The sequence below is a fragment of the Physella acuta genome, unplaced genomic scaffold (assembly GCF_028476545.2).
Source record: "Physella acuta isolate Inbredline_101_S28 unplaced genomic scaffold, ASM2847654v3 ptg000078l, whole genome shotgun sequence".
Taxonomy (NCBI): domain Eukaryota; kingdom Metazoa; phylum Mollusca; class Gastropoda; family Physidae; genus Physella; species Physella acuta.
Genome location: NW_026731598.1, coordinates 1,400 through 17,500, shown reverse-complemented (window position 1 = coordinate 17,500; position 16,101 = coordinate 1,400). Strand labels below are relative to the sequence as shown.

Below are 16,101 nucleotides of genomic sequence, written 5' to 3'. Positions count from 1 at the left end.
GCGTTTTCCCAAATTTTACACCCAAGTACGCCTGTCTAGTTCAGGTGGGGGATAATCCATTAACGACTTCCATGGCTTAAAAACCCACATCCCCTCCCCACATTTCATTACATCATTATGGGCTCAATAACTCTATAGATAGCTCTACTATTAACTGAAATAAAACTGGCTCTGTATGTGCCCCCAATTACTTTAAAGAAAGCTCTACTCAGAGTTAAAATACTTTAACTTTAACACTACTTAAAGCATGCTCCTCCTATTTGTAAAAATCAATATGGGCGCAATTATTCTGAATGATATCATTACAATGTATCGAAAACAATGTTAATTCGTATTCTTGAGATTGTCGCTACAGTGTATCAAAAACAATATGTGCATTCTTATTCTTAATTATGCTTATATAATGCATGAAAATAAATATATACTAATGGCTGCCAGTGGCGTAGCTACTGTAAAGCTAGAGTAAGCAAGGCATAGGGGCCCAAGGCAAATAGGGGCCATTTTCCTTCTTTTAAAAAGTTAAAACTTTTACATTGGAATTTTGATATTTATTTTATATAAATAATTTTTTAAAATAAATGAAATCAAGTTTTTTTTAACTGTAGAAATAATTTAATTTAAAAAAGGCCCAAGTCCTTTCTTAGTGTATAGGCAGTGTGGGGGGAGGGCGGGAGACTAACATTATTTACACTGTTAATTTTTGCATAAGGGCCCGAAAATCCTAGCTACGCCACTGAAGGCTGCCCATACAATTTAACAAAAAAAGTTTGGGCGTTATTACACTACAAAGGCCATATATATTCACCAAAGATGCCCCAAAAATTTATAATAATAATATGGGCATAATTACCCTTTGGATGCCCTTAAAATGGATAATAATGAAGAAGTACATTAAAAAATAAATTTAGAGATGCCCCCAACGTTAACAACGATGATTGGTGTAATTACTGTTGCATGTCCTTCGAGTGTAATACATGAATATAAGCATAATTACTTTCAAGATGCCCCTACAATATATAATATGAAGAGGGGCATACTTACTGTAAAATGTATTATAATGTATTTAAAATGTATTATAAAGTGAAGTGGGCATATTAGTAAATGCTCATAAAATATATTATAATTAATATACGAATAATTACTTTAAAGAAGCCCCTACAGTGTATAAAAATAAATATGATTTAATTACTCGACGGATGTCCATGAAAATGAGTATACCGAATACGCGCATATTACTTTAAAGATGCCCTTACAGTGCATGGGAATAACTTGGTCACACGTACTCTAAACGATGCCTCTACACTATACTAAATAAATATCACATTTATTAAGGGAATATCATTGAATTCCATAGGACTACCCTTCACTGATGCCCGCTTTTTCTATATAAGTTTCGCTATACGGACAGTGTAATCAGTGGCGGAACTAGAAAAATTGGGCCACCCCGCAAAATTTTTTTTGGGCCCTATATATATATATATATATATATATATATATATATATATATATATATATATATATATATATATATATATATATATATATATATATATATATATATATATATATATATATATATATATATATATATTATATATATATATATATATATATATATATATATATATATATGTTAGGGGGGTTTAAACCGAAGAGGTGATCTTATACACTCATCCGTGCACCTTTGCGTGGTGACAAAGGGGTCTAATAAGACCTGAGCAAAACTAATTAAAATCTATACAACACCAATATTAAACTAAAAATAAGACATAGTAAACACACATAATATGCATTTATTTATCTTTGTTTGACGTCACAAAGGTTTATATGTTAAAAGCAAAGACACAATACCAATAAGACCTGGCCAGTCTTTCATATTCAAGAAAACATTACTTGAATTTCTAATACAAGTCAAAAAGACAAATATAATAATCAAACTTACATTTCAATGCAGAATTAGTCACCGTGGTAACTGACATTAATTCATAGAAAACACATATATAAGTGTGAATAGCAAATCTACATTTACACAACTCAGAATTCACACATGTCATATCCTCTAGTCCTAACTTAAATACTTGCACTGCTTATGTAATCTCAGAATCACACTTGTCAAAGTTATTCTTTCTAGTCCTGATTTCACTACTTGCACTGCTACGTAATCTCAGAATCACACTTGTCAAAGTTATTCTTTCTAGTCCTAATTTCACTTGTACTGCTATGTAATCTCAAAATCAAAAACGTAAAAGACATCGTCTCTAGTTCTAACTTTACTACTTGCACTGTTATGTAATCCCAGAATCACACGGGTAAATGTTATCATCACTAGTTCTGATTCCACTAAGCAAACACTGTTTGAATCCTTCTATGAATACTCATCAGTACTCACAACAATCTAGCTCGACACTCAAGCGGCAGGAAGTTTCCAGCCACTAGAAGAAAACATTGAGCCACTTGTACAAACATCGGGCCACAAAGATAATGGCCACTGGAACGAAGAACATATCTACACGGCAGGAAGATTTCCAGCCACTGGAATAAAACATCTGGCCACTGGTACAACATCGGGCCACAAAGATAATGGCCACTGGAACGAACAACATATCTACACGACAGACGTTTGGCCACTGGTACAACATTGGCCACATGTATAAACATAGGTCACATATGTAAATATCTGGAACGAAGCACATATGTACAGCAACAAAACATCGGCTGGGACAATAATCCAGCCTTAGTGGCCAGCCATAAGGCTGCCACCATCCGAGGCCTAGACCATCGTGTCTAGCCTCCGATACGTGTGTAGGAGAGAGAGAGCTCAACATAGTCGCCCTTCCTCATATATAGGCTAGTCGTGCCCCCTTATCATCTCCCTAGAGCTCTAGAACCCGAGTTGGGCTCCGTACCATCTCTCGACGTTCGAGATAACACCGGTCACTATGCACCCATGCGTTGCACACCCGATAACTGACCGCTATAGATCTTCACGTTGTCTCCGGGCTAACGATCGTGTCATACACCGCTCGAGCTAACGCACGACCACGCGGTACTCCCGCCGCGTTTCACACCTGACAACTGACCACAACAGAGATCCTGAGTAATGATTCTACCGGGACGTCCAGCGGCATGCCCGAACTCAACTTTAGACATAAATCACCGCGGGTGTCTTCCCAGCATTACGTGTCACTCATGCACCTGCATAGAGCTCGCAGCCCTTAATGACCAGAGTGAGCCGATAACATTTAATTAAATTTTAGATTTCCCTGGCCTGCTCATCCCCAATATCTTAGATTAACCCCTTGGGTTTCTGTAACTAGTCCTAGTCACCTTAGCCCCTTTAATAAACACCCAAGTTACTTTTTTACTTAAAAATAAACAAAATAGTACCAGCCAACATGCTTACTTAAGAATCAACAATTTGGTACCAGCCAACATATATATATATATATATATAAATATATATATATATATATATATATATATATATATATATATATATATATATATATATATATATATATTTATATATATATATATATATATATATATATATATATATATATATATAAACAAGATACGAACATAGAATACTCAATACGGGCTTGTTCGAGGTTTGAAAAACTTAAAATTCTTACTTTATATTTTTAATTAAAACATGATACAGCAACACATCATTTGTAGGAGTGCTATTAGTCTGCTTTGAAATTCTGAATTTTTCTTTTTCAGTGTTGACATAATGTTTGTTAAAATTACAAGTCGGTCAAAAGAATATGAAGCATGAAAGCTTTGTGTGTGTAATGGTTTCTCGTCTTATGTTTATTTTAGAGTTTATTTTGTGTTTATATTATTAGTTTTAATACATTTCCTTTTTACAAGCTTTTATTTAACTCACTTCCTCTGTCTGTCGCCAGTCGTCAGTCGTCAGTCTAGATAGAAACGCTGGAATTAAAATTCGGACAGTTCTACTTGACCGACACGATTCACAGTTGGCACGTGGGTCAAGACATGAAGACAATGCAATCTGAAACTAAATTTGACTTAATTGGATGCCTAATTAATTTTTTATTAATTAATTAAAATTTGGACCGAATTAGTAGGCATGTCTAGCCAACCACACCACACGCGTCATCACCTTCAATAGCTGCGCCATCACGTAATGGCTGCGTTCAAAAACCATTGCGCGCCTACTGAACGTGATGTTCAGTAGGCGCGCAATGGTTTTTAGTCATGTAACTCTATTGTAAATAAAACATGTAAAGTACTGAAAAAAAAATTCATGAAAAACGTTTTAATAACAAGCTTTTGTGTAACAATGCACTAAAAAGTAGAAAATAAATTATAGACTACTATTTAAATAACTATAAAGAAAAGCGTGGGTGTCTTCCTTAACATTAGTAAAGGTATCCAATAGATACTAAAGTGACCCACGCTTTTCTTTATAGTTATTTAAATAGTAGTCTATAATTTATTTTCTACTTTTTAGTGCATTGTTACACAAAAGCTTGTTATTAAAACGCTTTTTATGAATTTTTTTTTTATTACAAGCTTTTATTTAACTCACTTCCTCGTCAGTCTGTCGTCAGTCTGTCTAGACGGAAACGCAGGAGTGAAAATTCGGACAGTTCTACTTGACCGATACGATTCACAGTTGGCACGTGGGTCAAGACATGAAGACAATGCAATCTGAAACTAAATTTGACTTAATTGGATGCCTAATTAATTTTTTATTAATTAATTAAAATTTGGACCGAATTAGTAGGCATGTCTAGCCAACCACACCACACGCGTCATCACCTTCAATAGCTGCGCCATCACGTAATGGCTGCGTTCAAAAACCATTGCGCGCCTACTGAACGTGATGTTCAGTAGGCGCGCAATGGTTTTTAGTCATGTAACTCTATTGTAAATAAAACATGTAAAGTACTGAAAAAAAAATTCATGAAAAACGTTTTAATAACAAGCTTTTGTGTAACAATGCACTAAAAAGTAGAAAATAAATTATAGACTACTATTTAAATAACTATAAAGAAAAGCGTGGGTGTCTTCCTTAACATTAGTAAAGGTATCCAATAGATACTAAAGTGACCCACGCTTTTCTTTATAGTTATTTAAATAGTAGTCTATAATTTATTTTCTACTTTTTAGTGCATTGTTACACAAAAGCTTGTTATTAAAACGTTTTTTATGAATTTTTTTTTTATTACAAGCTTTTATTTAACTCACTTCCTCGTCAGTCTGTCGTCAGTCTGTCTAGACGGAAACGCAGGAGTGAAAATTCGGACAGTTCTACTTGACCGATACGATTCACAGTTGGCACGTGGGTCAAGACATGAAGACAATGCAATCTGAAACTAAATTTGACTTAATTGGATGCCTAATTAATTTTTAATGAATTAATTAAAATTTGGACCGAATTAGTAGGCATGTCTAGCCAACCACACCACACGCGTCATCACCTTCAATAGCTGCGCCATCACGTAATGGCTGCGTTCAAAAACCATTGCGCGCCTGCTGAACGTGATGTTCAGTAGGCGCGCAATGGTTTTTAGTCATGTAACTCTATTGTAAATAAAACATGTAAAGTACTGAAAAAAAATTCATAAAAAACGTTTTAATAACAAGCTTTTATGTAATGATGCACTAAAAAGTAGAAAATAAATCATAGACTACTATTTAAATAACTATAAAGAAAAGCGTGGGTGTCTTCCTTAACATTAGTAAAGGTATCCAATAGATACTAAAGTGACCCACGCTTTTCTTTATAGTTATTTAAATAGTAGTCTATAATTTATTTTCTACTTTTTAGTGCATCATTGCATAAAAGCTTGTTATTAAAACGTTTTTTATGAATTTTTTTTTACTATGTTATTCTTTATTATGTATTTTGTAGAATAATAATTAAGAGAAGTAATTGCTTTTTAATTTGTTTAGTGCAAATCTATTTAAAAGTTCTTAAGAACACACATATTTGACTTAAAAAAGGGGAAATAAGTCACGAAAGTGGTTTGAACGTTTGCCTATCTTTCACACTACAACTCATGTAGCCTATATTTTTTCCTTAACGAAACAGCGTGTCTTAGCTACTGTAGAACATCACTACTGTAGTAGATCTGTTTTTTTACTAGAAAATCATTTTTTAACTATTAAAAAATTGATTATGGTGGGCTGTGGGCACTGTAGTTCCACCCCTGAGTGTAATGTTAAAACGAGCGACAGACGATTGTTACATTTTTTTAAGTGAGATCGCAAAACATATGGAAAGTTACGATGACACCATGACACGACATATCGCAACAGTTTTTAAATTACTAAGGTTAAGGGTGACACCATTTGGGGGGTGACACCAAGGCAAAAAATAGCAAAATATATAAAGAAAAACTTGAGGGGGGGGGGGTGCAAATCGAAAGTTTGAGGGGGGGGGGGGAGGGTGCAAATCGAAAACTTGAGGGGGGGGGGGTGCAAATCGAAAGTTTGAGGGGGGGTGCAAATCGAGAGTTTAAGGGGGGGGGGGGTGCAAATCGAAAACTTGAAAGTTTGTCCCCGGGAAGGGTCGCAACGCCTCTGGGGGTGACACCATTAAGTGCCGCACCGGGTGACACCCGACCTCGCTACGCCACTGGGAGTTATTTAATTACTAGGCATACTGCCTAGCTTCGCTTAGGTTTTCAAAAAAGTTGAGAAATTGAATGATTAATTAAAATGTGATTGGCTGTTAGGTTAAATGCTTTTTTTTTTTTTTTTTTTTTTTTTTTTTATTTAAAAAGCATTTTATTACAATATCATGGTTACAGTTTTTATCGCAGCCAAAGCTTGAGTCTCAATGCATCAACACCATTAAGATAGTACCGGAAAAGACGTTTATCCCTAACAAATCCCAGGTTTTCATATAAATGAAGAGCAGCTTGATTGGTGATCTCTGTTTCTAGAACGACCTCATCACACTCATCCCTTATCATGGCTTCTATTGCTTTTGTCACAAGAGATGAACCTATTTGCCTTCGCCTAAACTCTGAATCCACAGCTAACATAGCAATATAGCCTCTTCTGACCATTTTTTTGTGTAAGTCAAGTTTGCAGACAATAGCACCAACACATACTTTGTCAGCCATTGCCAAAAAACATAACTTTGGCCAATTGTGAATAAAATATCTGTATGTGTAAATTGAATAAGGCTCTGATAAGTCTTTGGTAATCAACCTCATAATATCTGGCATTTGTTTCTCTGACTCATACACTTCATACATGATACCATCAATTGTTCCACATAATTCTGAGGGATTATTTTGTGGTGTCTCTGGAAATAACACACCAACGTCATTATGAGAGACATTACATTGCACTTGCGAAAGGTTTTTTTTTCTCTCCTCATTTTGCTTATCATCTAAAGTTGACACAGATATGCCATCTGCATTTGGACAACTACTTTCAGTACTTTGATTTGAATTGCTGCAGCTGTGTTTTTCCAAAGCAGACCTTTCCTCATTTGCAATGCTACACGCATTCATCAAATTAATCACAAGTCCATTTTCACCTAAATTATGCTTTTCATGATCCTTCATTTTTCTTATAAATCAGTTTGCCAAGATTTTAATTTTGTAAAGCTCTTTTTATTTTATTTGATAGAAATCTAGTTCTTCTTTGATGTAGATTCTAGTTGCATCTGTTTGTTTTCCAGGTTAAATGCTTAGGGCCTAAATTTATTTCCAAGGTGTACCTATGTGTATACATAAATTAATGGAATATTCGCAAACTTATTACTCGCTTGGTTATTAGAACTGAAAGGGCTTTCAAAAAAATTATCAATCAAATATTATATTAAATTACTTTTGCAATTAATTTTACAATTTCAGTACAATACAAAACTTAATTTATAACAAAATATCCATTTAAAACAATGCTACACTTTATGATTTTTGTTGTTTCTTAAAAAGAGTATACAAAATATTAAAAAATTGTTACATTAAAACGTTACATCCCCTGCTCATAGACCAAATGACCAAATCTCGTACAATGAGAATTTCACTCGCAGTCATTTTTAGCCCTCTTCGAGGGATTTGATGCTGACCAACAGTTTTTCCATACGGCCCATTCATCTATAAAGGTGTATGCAAAACATTAGCCAGCTATACAAAGTGTAAGTACCCTAAAATTTGCGTAGAAATTACCCTGTTTTCCCCATAAAATACAAAGATTATATAGGGAAATACAACTGGTCAGTTTTGACCCCTTTTCGAAGTTTTCCCAGATATGCCGAGTTTTTTGTGACACCCCAAGGCGTTCTCCTACCACCTCACAAAATATCAAGGGGGGTCGTCGGAGGAAATTTTTTTTAGTAATAGAGCTCATATAAAGAGAATTTCACTCGCGGTCACTTTTTAGCCCTCGTCGAGGGCTTTGAGTAAAACCGACAGTTTTCCCTAAAGGTCAAGCCATTTACCTATAAGCATGCCAAAAATTAGCCAGATGTAAAGAGGGTTAGTGCAATAAAGTCTGCGTTGAAATGACCCTCTGTTTTTCCCATAAAATACAAAGATTATATAGGGAAATACAACTGGTCAGTTTTGACCCCTTTACGAAGTTTTCCCAGATATGCCGAGTTTTTTGTGACACCCCAAGGTGTTCTCCTACCACCTCACAAAATTTCAAGGGGGGTCGTCGGAGGAATTTTTTTTTCGTAATAGAGCTCATATAAAGAGAATTTCACTCGCGGTCACTTTTTAGCCCGCGTCGAGGGCTTTGAGTCAAACCGATAGTTTTCCCTAAAGGTCAAGCCATTGACCTAAGAGTATGCAAAACATTAGCCAGATATACTGAGTTTAAGTACCCTAAAGTCTGCGTTGAAATGACCCTCTGTTTTTCCCATAAAATACAAAGATTATATAGGGAAATACAACTGGTCAGTTTTGACCCCTTTACGAAGATTTCCCAGATATGCCGAGTTTTTTGTGACACCCCAAGGCGTTCTCCTACCACCTCGCAAAATTTCAAGGGGGGTCGTCGGAGGAAATTTTTTTTCGTAATAGAGCTCATATAAAGAGAATTTCACTCGCGGTCACTTTTTAGCCCTCGTCGAGGGCTTTGAGTGAAACCGACAGTTTTCTTTAAAGGTCAAGCCATTGACCTAAGAGTATGCAAAAAATTAGCCAGATATACTGAGTTTAAGTACCCTAAAGTCTGCGTTAAAATGACCCTCTGTTTTTCCCATAAAATACAAAGATTATATAGGGAAATACAACTGGTCAGTTTTGACCCCTTTACGAAGTTTTCCCAGATATGCCGAGTTTTTTGTGACACCCCAAGGTGTTCTCCTACCACCTCACAAAATTTCAAGGGGGGTCGTCGGAGAATTTTTTTTTCGTAATAGAGCTCATATAAAGAGAATTTCACTCGCGGTCACTTTTTAGCCCTCGTCGAGGGCTTTGAGTAAAACCGACAGTTTTCCCTAAAGGTCAAGCCATTGATCTAGAAGCATGCAAAAAATTAGCCAGATATACTGAGTTTAAGTACCCTAAAGTCTGCGTTGAAATGACCCTCTGTTTTTCCCATAAAATACAAAGATTATATAGGGAAATACAACTGGTCAGTTTTGACCCCTTTACGAAGATTTCCCAGATATGCCGAGTTTTTTGTGACACCCCAAGGCGTTCTCCTACCACCTCGCAAAATTTCAAGGGGGGTCGTCGGAGGAAATTTTTTTTCGTAATAGAGCTCATATAAAGAGAATTTCACTCGCGGTCACTTTTTAGCCCTCGTCGAGGGCTTTGAGTGAAACCGACAGTTTTCCCTAAAGGTCAAGCCATTGACCTAAGAGTATGCAAAACATTAGCCAGATATACTGAGTTTAAGTACCCTAAAGTCTGCGTTGAAATAACCCTCTGTTTTTCCCATAAAATACAAAGATTATATAGGGAAATACAACTGGTCAGTTTTTACTCCTTTACGAAGTTTTCCCAGATATGCCGAGTTTTTTGTGACACCCCAAGGCGTTCTCCTACCACCTCTCAAAATTTCAAGGGGGGTCGTCGGAGGAATTTTTTTTTCGTAATAGAGCTCATATAAAGAGAATTTCACTCGCGGTCACTTTTTAGCCCTCGTCGAGGGCTTTGAGTGAAACCGACAGTTTTCTCTAAAGGTCAAGCCATTGACCTAAGAGTATGCAAAAAATTAGCCAGATATAGTGAGTTTAAGTACCCTAAAGTCTGCGTTGAAATGACCCTCTGCTTTTCCCATAAAATACAAAGATTATATAGGGAAATACAACTGGTCAGTTTTGACCCCTTTACGAAGTTTTCCCAGATATGCCGAGTTTTTTGTGACACCCCAAGGCGTTCTCCTACCACCTCGCAAAATTTCAAGGGGGGTCGTCGGAGGAATTTTTTTTTCGTAATAGAGCTCATATAAAGAGAATTTCACTCGCGGTCACTTTTTAGCCCTCGTCGAGGGCTTTGAGTGAAACCGACAGTTTTCTTTAAAGGTCAAGCCATTGACCTAAGAGTATGCAAAAAATTAGCCAGATATACTGAGTTTAAGTACCCTAAAGTCTGCGTTAAAATGACCCTCTGTTTTTCCCATAAAATACAAAGATTATATAGGGAAATACAACTGGTCAGTTTTGACCCCTTTACGAAGTTTTCCCAGATATGCCGAGTTTTTTGTGACACCCCAAGGTGTTCTCCTACCACCTCACAAAATTTCAAGTGGGGTCGTCGGAGAAATTTTTTTTCGTAATAGAGCTCATATTAAGAGAATTTCACTCGCGGTCACTTTTTAGCCCTCGTCGAGGGCTTTGAGTAAAACCGACAGTTTTCCCTAAAGGTCAAGCCATTGACCTAGGAGCATGCAAAAAATTATCCAGATATACTGAGTTTAAGTACCCTAAAGTCTGCGTTGAAATGACCCTCTGTTTTTCCCATAAAATACAAAGATTATATAGGGAAATACAACTGGTCAGTTTTGACCCCTTTACGAAGATTTCCCAGATATGCCGAGTTTTTTGTGACACCCCAAGGCGTTCTCCTACCACCTCGCAAAATTTCAAGGGGGGTCGTCGGAGGAAAAAATTTTTCGTAATAGAGCTCATATAAAGAGAATTTCACTCGCGGTCACTTTTTAGCCCTCGTCGAGGGCTTTGAGTGAAACCGACAGTTTTCCCTAAAGGTCAAGCCATTGACCTAAGAGTATGCAAAAAATAGCCAGATATACTGAGTTTAAGTACCCTAAAGTCTGCGTTGAAATAACCCTCTGTTTTTCCCATAAAATACAAAGATTATATAGGGAAATACAACTGGTCAGTTTTGACCCCTTTACGAAGTTTTCCCAGATATGCCGAGTTTTTTGTGACACCCCAAGGTGTTCTCCTACCACCTCACAAAATTTCAAGGGGGGTCGTCGGAGGAATATTTTTTTCGTAATATAGCCCATATAAGGCGCCGGTCAGTCGAGGTCAGTTTTGACCCCCTCTCCGTAGTCTTTTTGCCAAACCGTCACCGGCCCTCGTGTTCTATTGCCCCAAGGCACCTTCGTGCCAAATTTGACGCGCCTGCGGCGCCGGGAAGTGCCCTATCGGGCACCTGACCACTTTGCTTTATATATATAGACTAGGCATACTGCCTAGCTTCGCTTAGGTTTTTAAAAAACATTTGAGAATTTGAATACTTAATTATTTAGCGATGGATTGGGTGGGGAGTGCTTTAATTTAAACAGTAATGCTAACTTCAGAAAAAATATTTTTTTTTGTCATTTAAATTCCGTTCTCAGAGAAACATTGGAAAGTACGCAATGTATAACTAAAATGGAATTAGAACTACACAGGTTCCATGAACAGTATATCTAATAGTTTATATTACATTGCCTTTTGAAATTTATTTGATTATTTAATTAGGATACGTAACTGATTTAACAACTTAATATTGTACTACAACAAATGCTATACTTCGTCACTTTCTGTTTCTGTTTAAAATAGTATACAATTATTTGAAAAAATAATAATAAGGAGCATGCAAAATATTAGCCAGATATACTGAGCTTAAGTACCCTGAAGTCTGCGTTGAAATGACCCTCTGTTTTTCCCATAAAATACAAAGATTATATAGGGAAATACAACTGGTCAGTTTTGACCACTTTACGAAGTTTTCCCAGATATGCCGAGTTTTTTGTGACACCCCAAGGTGTTCTTCTACCACCTCACAAAATATCAAGGGAGGTCGTCGGAGGAAAAAATTTTTCGTAATAGAGCTCATATAAAGAGAATTTCACTCGCGGTCACTTTTTAGCCCTCGTGGAGGGCTTTGAGTGTAACCGACAGTTTTCCCTAAAGGTCAAGCCATTGACCTAGGAGCATGCAAAAAATTAGCCAGATATACTGAGCTTAAGTACCCTAAAGTCTGCGTTGAAATGACCCTCTGTTTTTCCCATAAAATACAAAGATTATATAGGGAAATACAACTGGTCAGTTTTGACCCCTTTACGAAGTTTTCCCAGATATACCGAGTTTTTTGTAACACCCCAAGGTGTTCTTCTACCACCTCACAAAATATCAAGGGGGGTCGTCGGAGGAAATTTTTTTTCGTAATAGAGCTCATATAAAGAGAATTTCACTCGCGGTCACTTTTTAGCCCTCGTCGAGGGCTTTGAGTGTAACCGACAGTTTTCCCTAAAGGTCAAGCTATTGACCTATGAGCATGCAAAATATTAGCCAGATATACTGAGTTTAAGTACCCTAAAGTCTGCGTTGAAATGACCCTCTGTTTTTCCCATAAAATACAAAGATTATATAGGGAAATACAACTGGTCAGTTTTGACCCCTTTACGAAGATTTCCCAGATGTGCCGAGTTTTTTGTGACACCCCAAGGCGTTCTCCTACCACCTCGCAAAATTTCAAGGGGGGTCGTCGGAGGAAATTTTTTTTCGTAATAGAGCTCATATAAAGAGAATTTCTTTCGCGGTCACTTTTTAGCCCTCGTCGAGGGCTTTGAGTGAAACCGACAGTTTTCCCTAAAGGTCAAGCCATTGACCTAAGAGTATGCAAAACATTAGCCAGATATACTGAGTTTAAGTACCCTAAAGTCTGCGTTGAAATAACCCTCTGTTTTTCCCATAAAATACAAAGATTATATAGGGAAATACAACTGGTCAGTTTTGACCCCTTTACGAAGTTTTCCCAGATATGCCGAGTTTTTTGTGACACCCCAAGGTGTTCTCCTACCACCTCACAAAATTTCAAGGGGGGTCGTCGGAGGAATATTTTTTCGTAATATAGCCCATATAAGGCGCCGGTCAGTCGAGGTCAGTTTTGACCCCCTCTCCGTAGTCTTTTTGCCAAACCGACACCGGCCCTCGTGTTCTATTGCCCCAAGGCACCTTCGTGCCAAATTTGACGCGCCTGCGGCGCCGGGAAGTGCCATATCGGGCACCTGACCACTTTGCTTTATATATATAGACTAGGCATACTGCCTAGCTTCGCTTAGGTTTTTAAAAAACATTTGAGAATTTGAATACTTAATTATTTAGCGATGGATTGGGTGGGGAGTGCTTTAATTTAAACAGTAATGCTAACTTTAGAAAAAATATTTTTGTTTGTCATTTAAATTCCGTTCTCAGAGAAACATTCAAAGTACGCAATGTATAACTAAAATGGAATTAGAACTACACAGGTTCCATGAACAGTATATCTAATAGTTTATATTACATTGCCTTTTGAAATTTATTTGATTATTTAATTAGGATACGTAACTGATTTAACAACTTAATTTTGTACTACAACAAATGCTATACTTCGTCACTTTCTGTTTCTGTTTAAAATAGTATACAATTATTTGAAAAAATAATAATAAGGAGCATGCAAAATATTAGCCAGATATACTGAGCTTAAGTACCCTGAAGTCTGCGTTGAAATGACCCTCTGTTTTTCCCATAAAATACAAAGATTATATAGGGAAATACAACTGGTCAGTTTTGACCACTTTACGAAGTTTTCCCAGATATGCCGAGTTTTTTGTGACACCCCAAGGTGTTCATCTACCACCTCACAAAATATCAAGGGGGGTCGTCGGAGGAAAAATTTTTTCGTAATAGAGCTCATATAAAGAGAATTTCACTCGCGGTCACTTTTTAGCCCTCGTGGAGGGCTTTGAGTGTAACCGACAGTTTTCCCTAAAGGTCAAGCCATTGACCTAGGAGCATGCAAAAAATTAGCCAGATATACTGAGCTTAAGTACCCTAAAGTCTGCGTTGAAATGACCCTCTGTTTTTCCCATAAAATACAAAGATTATATAGGGAAATACAACTGGTCAGTTTTGACCGCTTTACGAAGTTTTCCCAGATATACCGAGTTTTTTGTGACACCCCTAGGTGTTCTTCTACCACCTCACAAAATATCAAGGGGGGTCGTCGGAGGAAATTTTTTTTCGTAATAGAGCTCATATAAAGAGAATTTCACTCGCGGTCACTTTTTAGCCCTCGTCGAGGGCTTTGAGTGTAACCGACAGTTTTCCCTAAAGGTCAAGCCATTGACCTATGAGCATGCAAAATATTAGCCAGATATACTGAGCTTAAGTACCCTAAAGTCTGCGTTGAAATGACCCTCTGTTTTTCCCATAAAATACAAAGATTATATAGGGAAATACAACTGGTCAGTTTTGACCACTTTACGAAGTTTTCCCAGATATGCCGAGTTTTTTTCTGACACCCCTAGGTGTTCTTCTACCACCTCACAAAATATCAAGAGGGGGTCGTGGGAGGAAAATTTTTTTCGTAATAAAGCTCATATAAAGAGAATTTCACTCGCGGTCACTTTTTAGCCCTCGTGGAGGGCTTTGAGTGTAACCGACAGTTTTCCCTAAAGGTCAATCCATTGACCTAGGAGCATGCAAAAAATTAGCCAGATATACTGAGCTTAAGTACCCTAAATTCTGCGTTGAAATGACCCTCTGTTTTTTCCCATAAAATACAAAGATTATATAGGGAAATACAACTGGTCAGTTTTGACCGCTTTACGAAGTTTTCCCAGATATGCCGAGTTTTTTGTGACACCCCTAGGTGTTCTTCTACCACCTCACAAAATATCAACGGGGGTCGTCGGAGGAAATTTTTTTTCGTAATAGAGCTCATATAAAGAGAATTTCACTCGCGGTCACTTTTTAGCCCTCGTCGAGGGCTTTGAGTGTAACCGACAGTTTTCCCTAAAGGTCAAGCTATTGACCTAGGAGCATGCAAAATATTAGCCAGATATACTGAGCTTAAGTACCCTAAAGTCTGCGTTGAAATGACCCTCTGTTTTTCCCATAAAATACAAAGATTATATAGGGAAATACAACTGGTCAGTTTTGACCGCTTTACGAAGTTTTCCCAGATATGCCGAGTTTTTTGTGACACCCCTAGACGTTCTTCTACCACCTCACAAAATTTCAAGGGGGGTCGTCGGAGGAAATTTTTTTTCGTAATATAGCCCATATAAGGCGCCGGTCAGTCGAGGTCAATTTTGACCCCCTCTCAGTAGACTTTTTGCCGAACCGTCACCGGCCCTCGTGTTCTATCGCCCCAAGGCACCTTCGTGCCAAATTTGACGCGCCTGCGGCGCCGGGAAGTGCCCTATCGGGCACCCGACCACTTTGCTTTATATATATAGATTATTTTATTACAAAAAGGTGAATGTCACTTTTTGTGTTCCTTTGAGGATTGTTGTGATTTTTAGTTAAGTAGTCCCCTATTATGGCGATGATATGATTTTGATTTTAAAATGGTTTATAGCCTGGTTATTGTGTCTTGTTTATATTTTGATGTTATTATTTATGCAAACTTTGTTTTAGAGTGTGGCTCCACTTTGCTTTATATCCTGAATGTGAGTTATTGTTGTATTAGGGACTATTTCCTTGTGCGTAGTATTGGTTTTTAGTTCGTGAATGTGGTGTGTGGACAGGGAGGGACATTCTGCGGTAATGTTGAGGCCTGTGTGTTGAAGTATTTCTGTATCACATTTATGTGGTGTATGGATGATGGTCCGAAATTGGGTGTTTTGTCCCGTTGAGTTTTGTTTAGTCGAGTTTGTGTATTCTGTAGTTTTTCATCTTTCTTATTTTGATTGGTTCCATGTAATAAATTT

At 37.2% G+C, this 16,101-nt stretch overlaps 1 protein-coding gene across 1 annotated transcript; it reads right to left on the bottom strand.

The window, feature by feature from the left end:
• Positions 1-6,762: 6,762 nt before the first annotated feature.
• On the bottom strand, positions 6,763-7,641 carry LOC131954014 (N-alpha-acetyltransferase 30-like). Its single transcript, XM_059317497.1, has one exon. The coding sequence runs from the start codon at positions 7,557-7,559 to the stop codon at positions 6,795-6,797; it is 765 nt and encodes a 254-aa protein (XP_059173480.1). The 5' UTR covers positions 7,560-7,641; the 3' UTR covers positions 6,763-6,794.
• Between the last annotated feature and the right edge of the window lie 8,460 nt (positions 7,642-16,101).

Coding starts and splice junctions, on each gene's coding strand:
- LOC131954014 (XM_059317497.1), bottom strand. CDS start 7,559: ATGAAGGATCATGAAAAGCATAATTTAGGTGAAAATGGACTTGTGATT.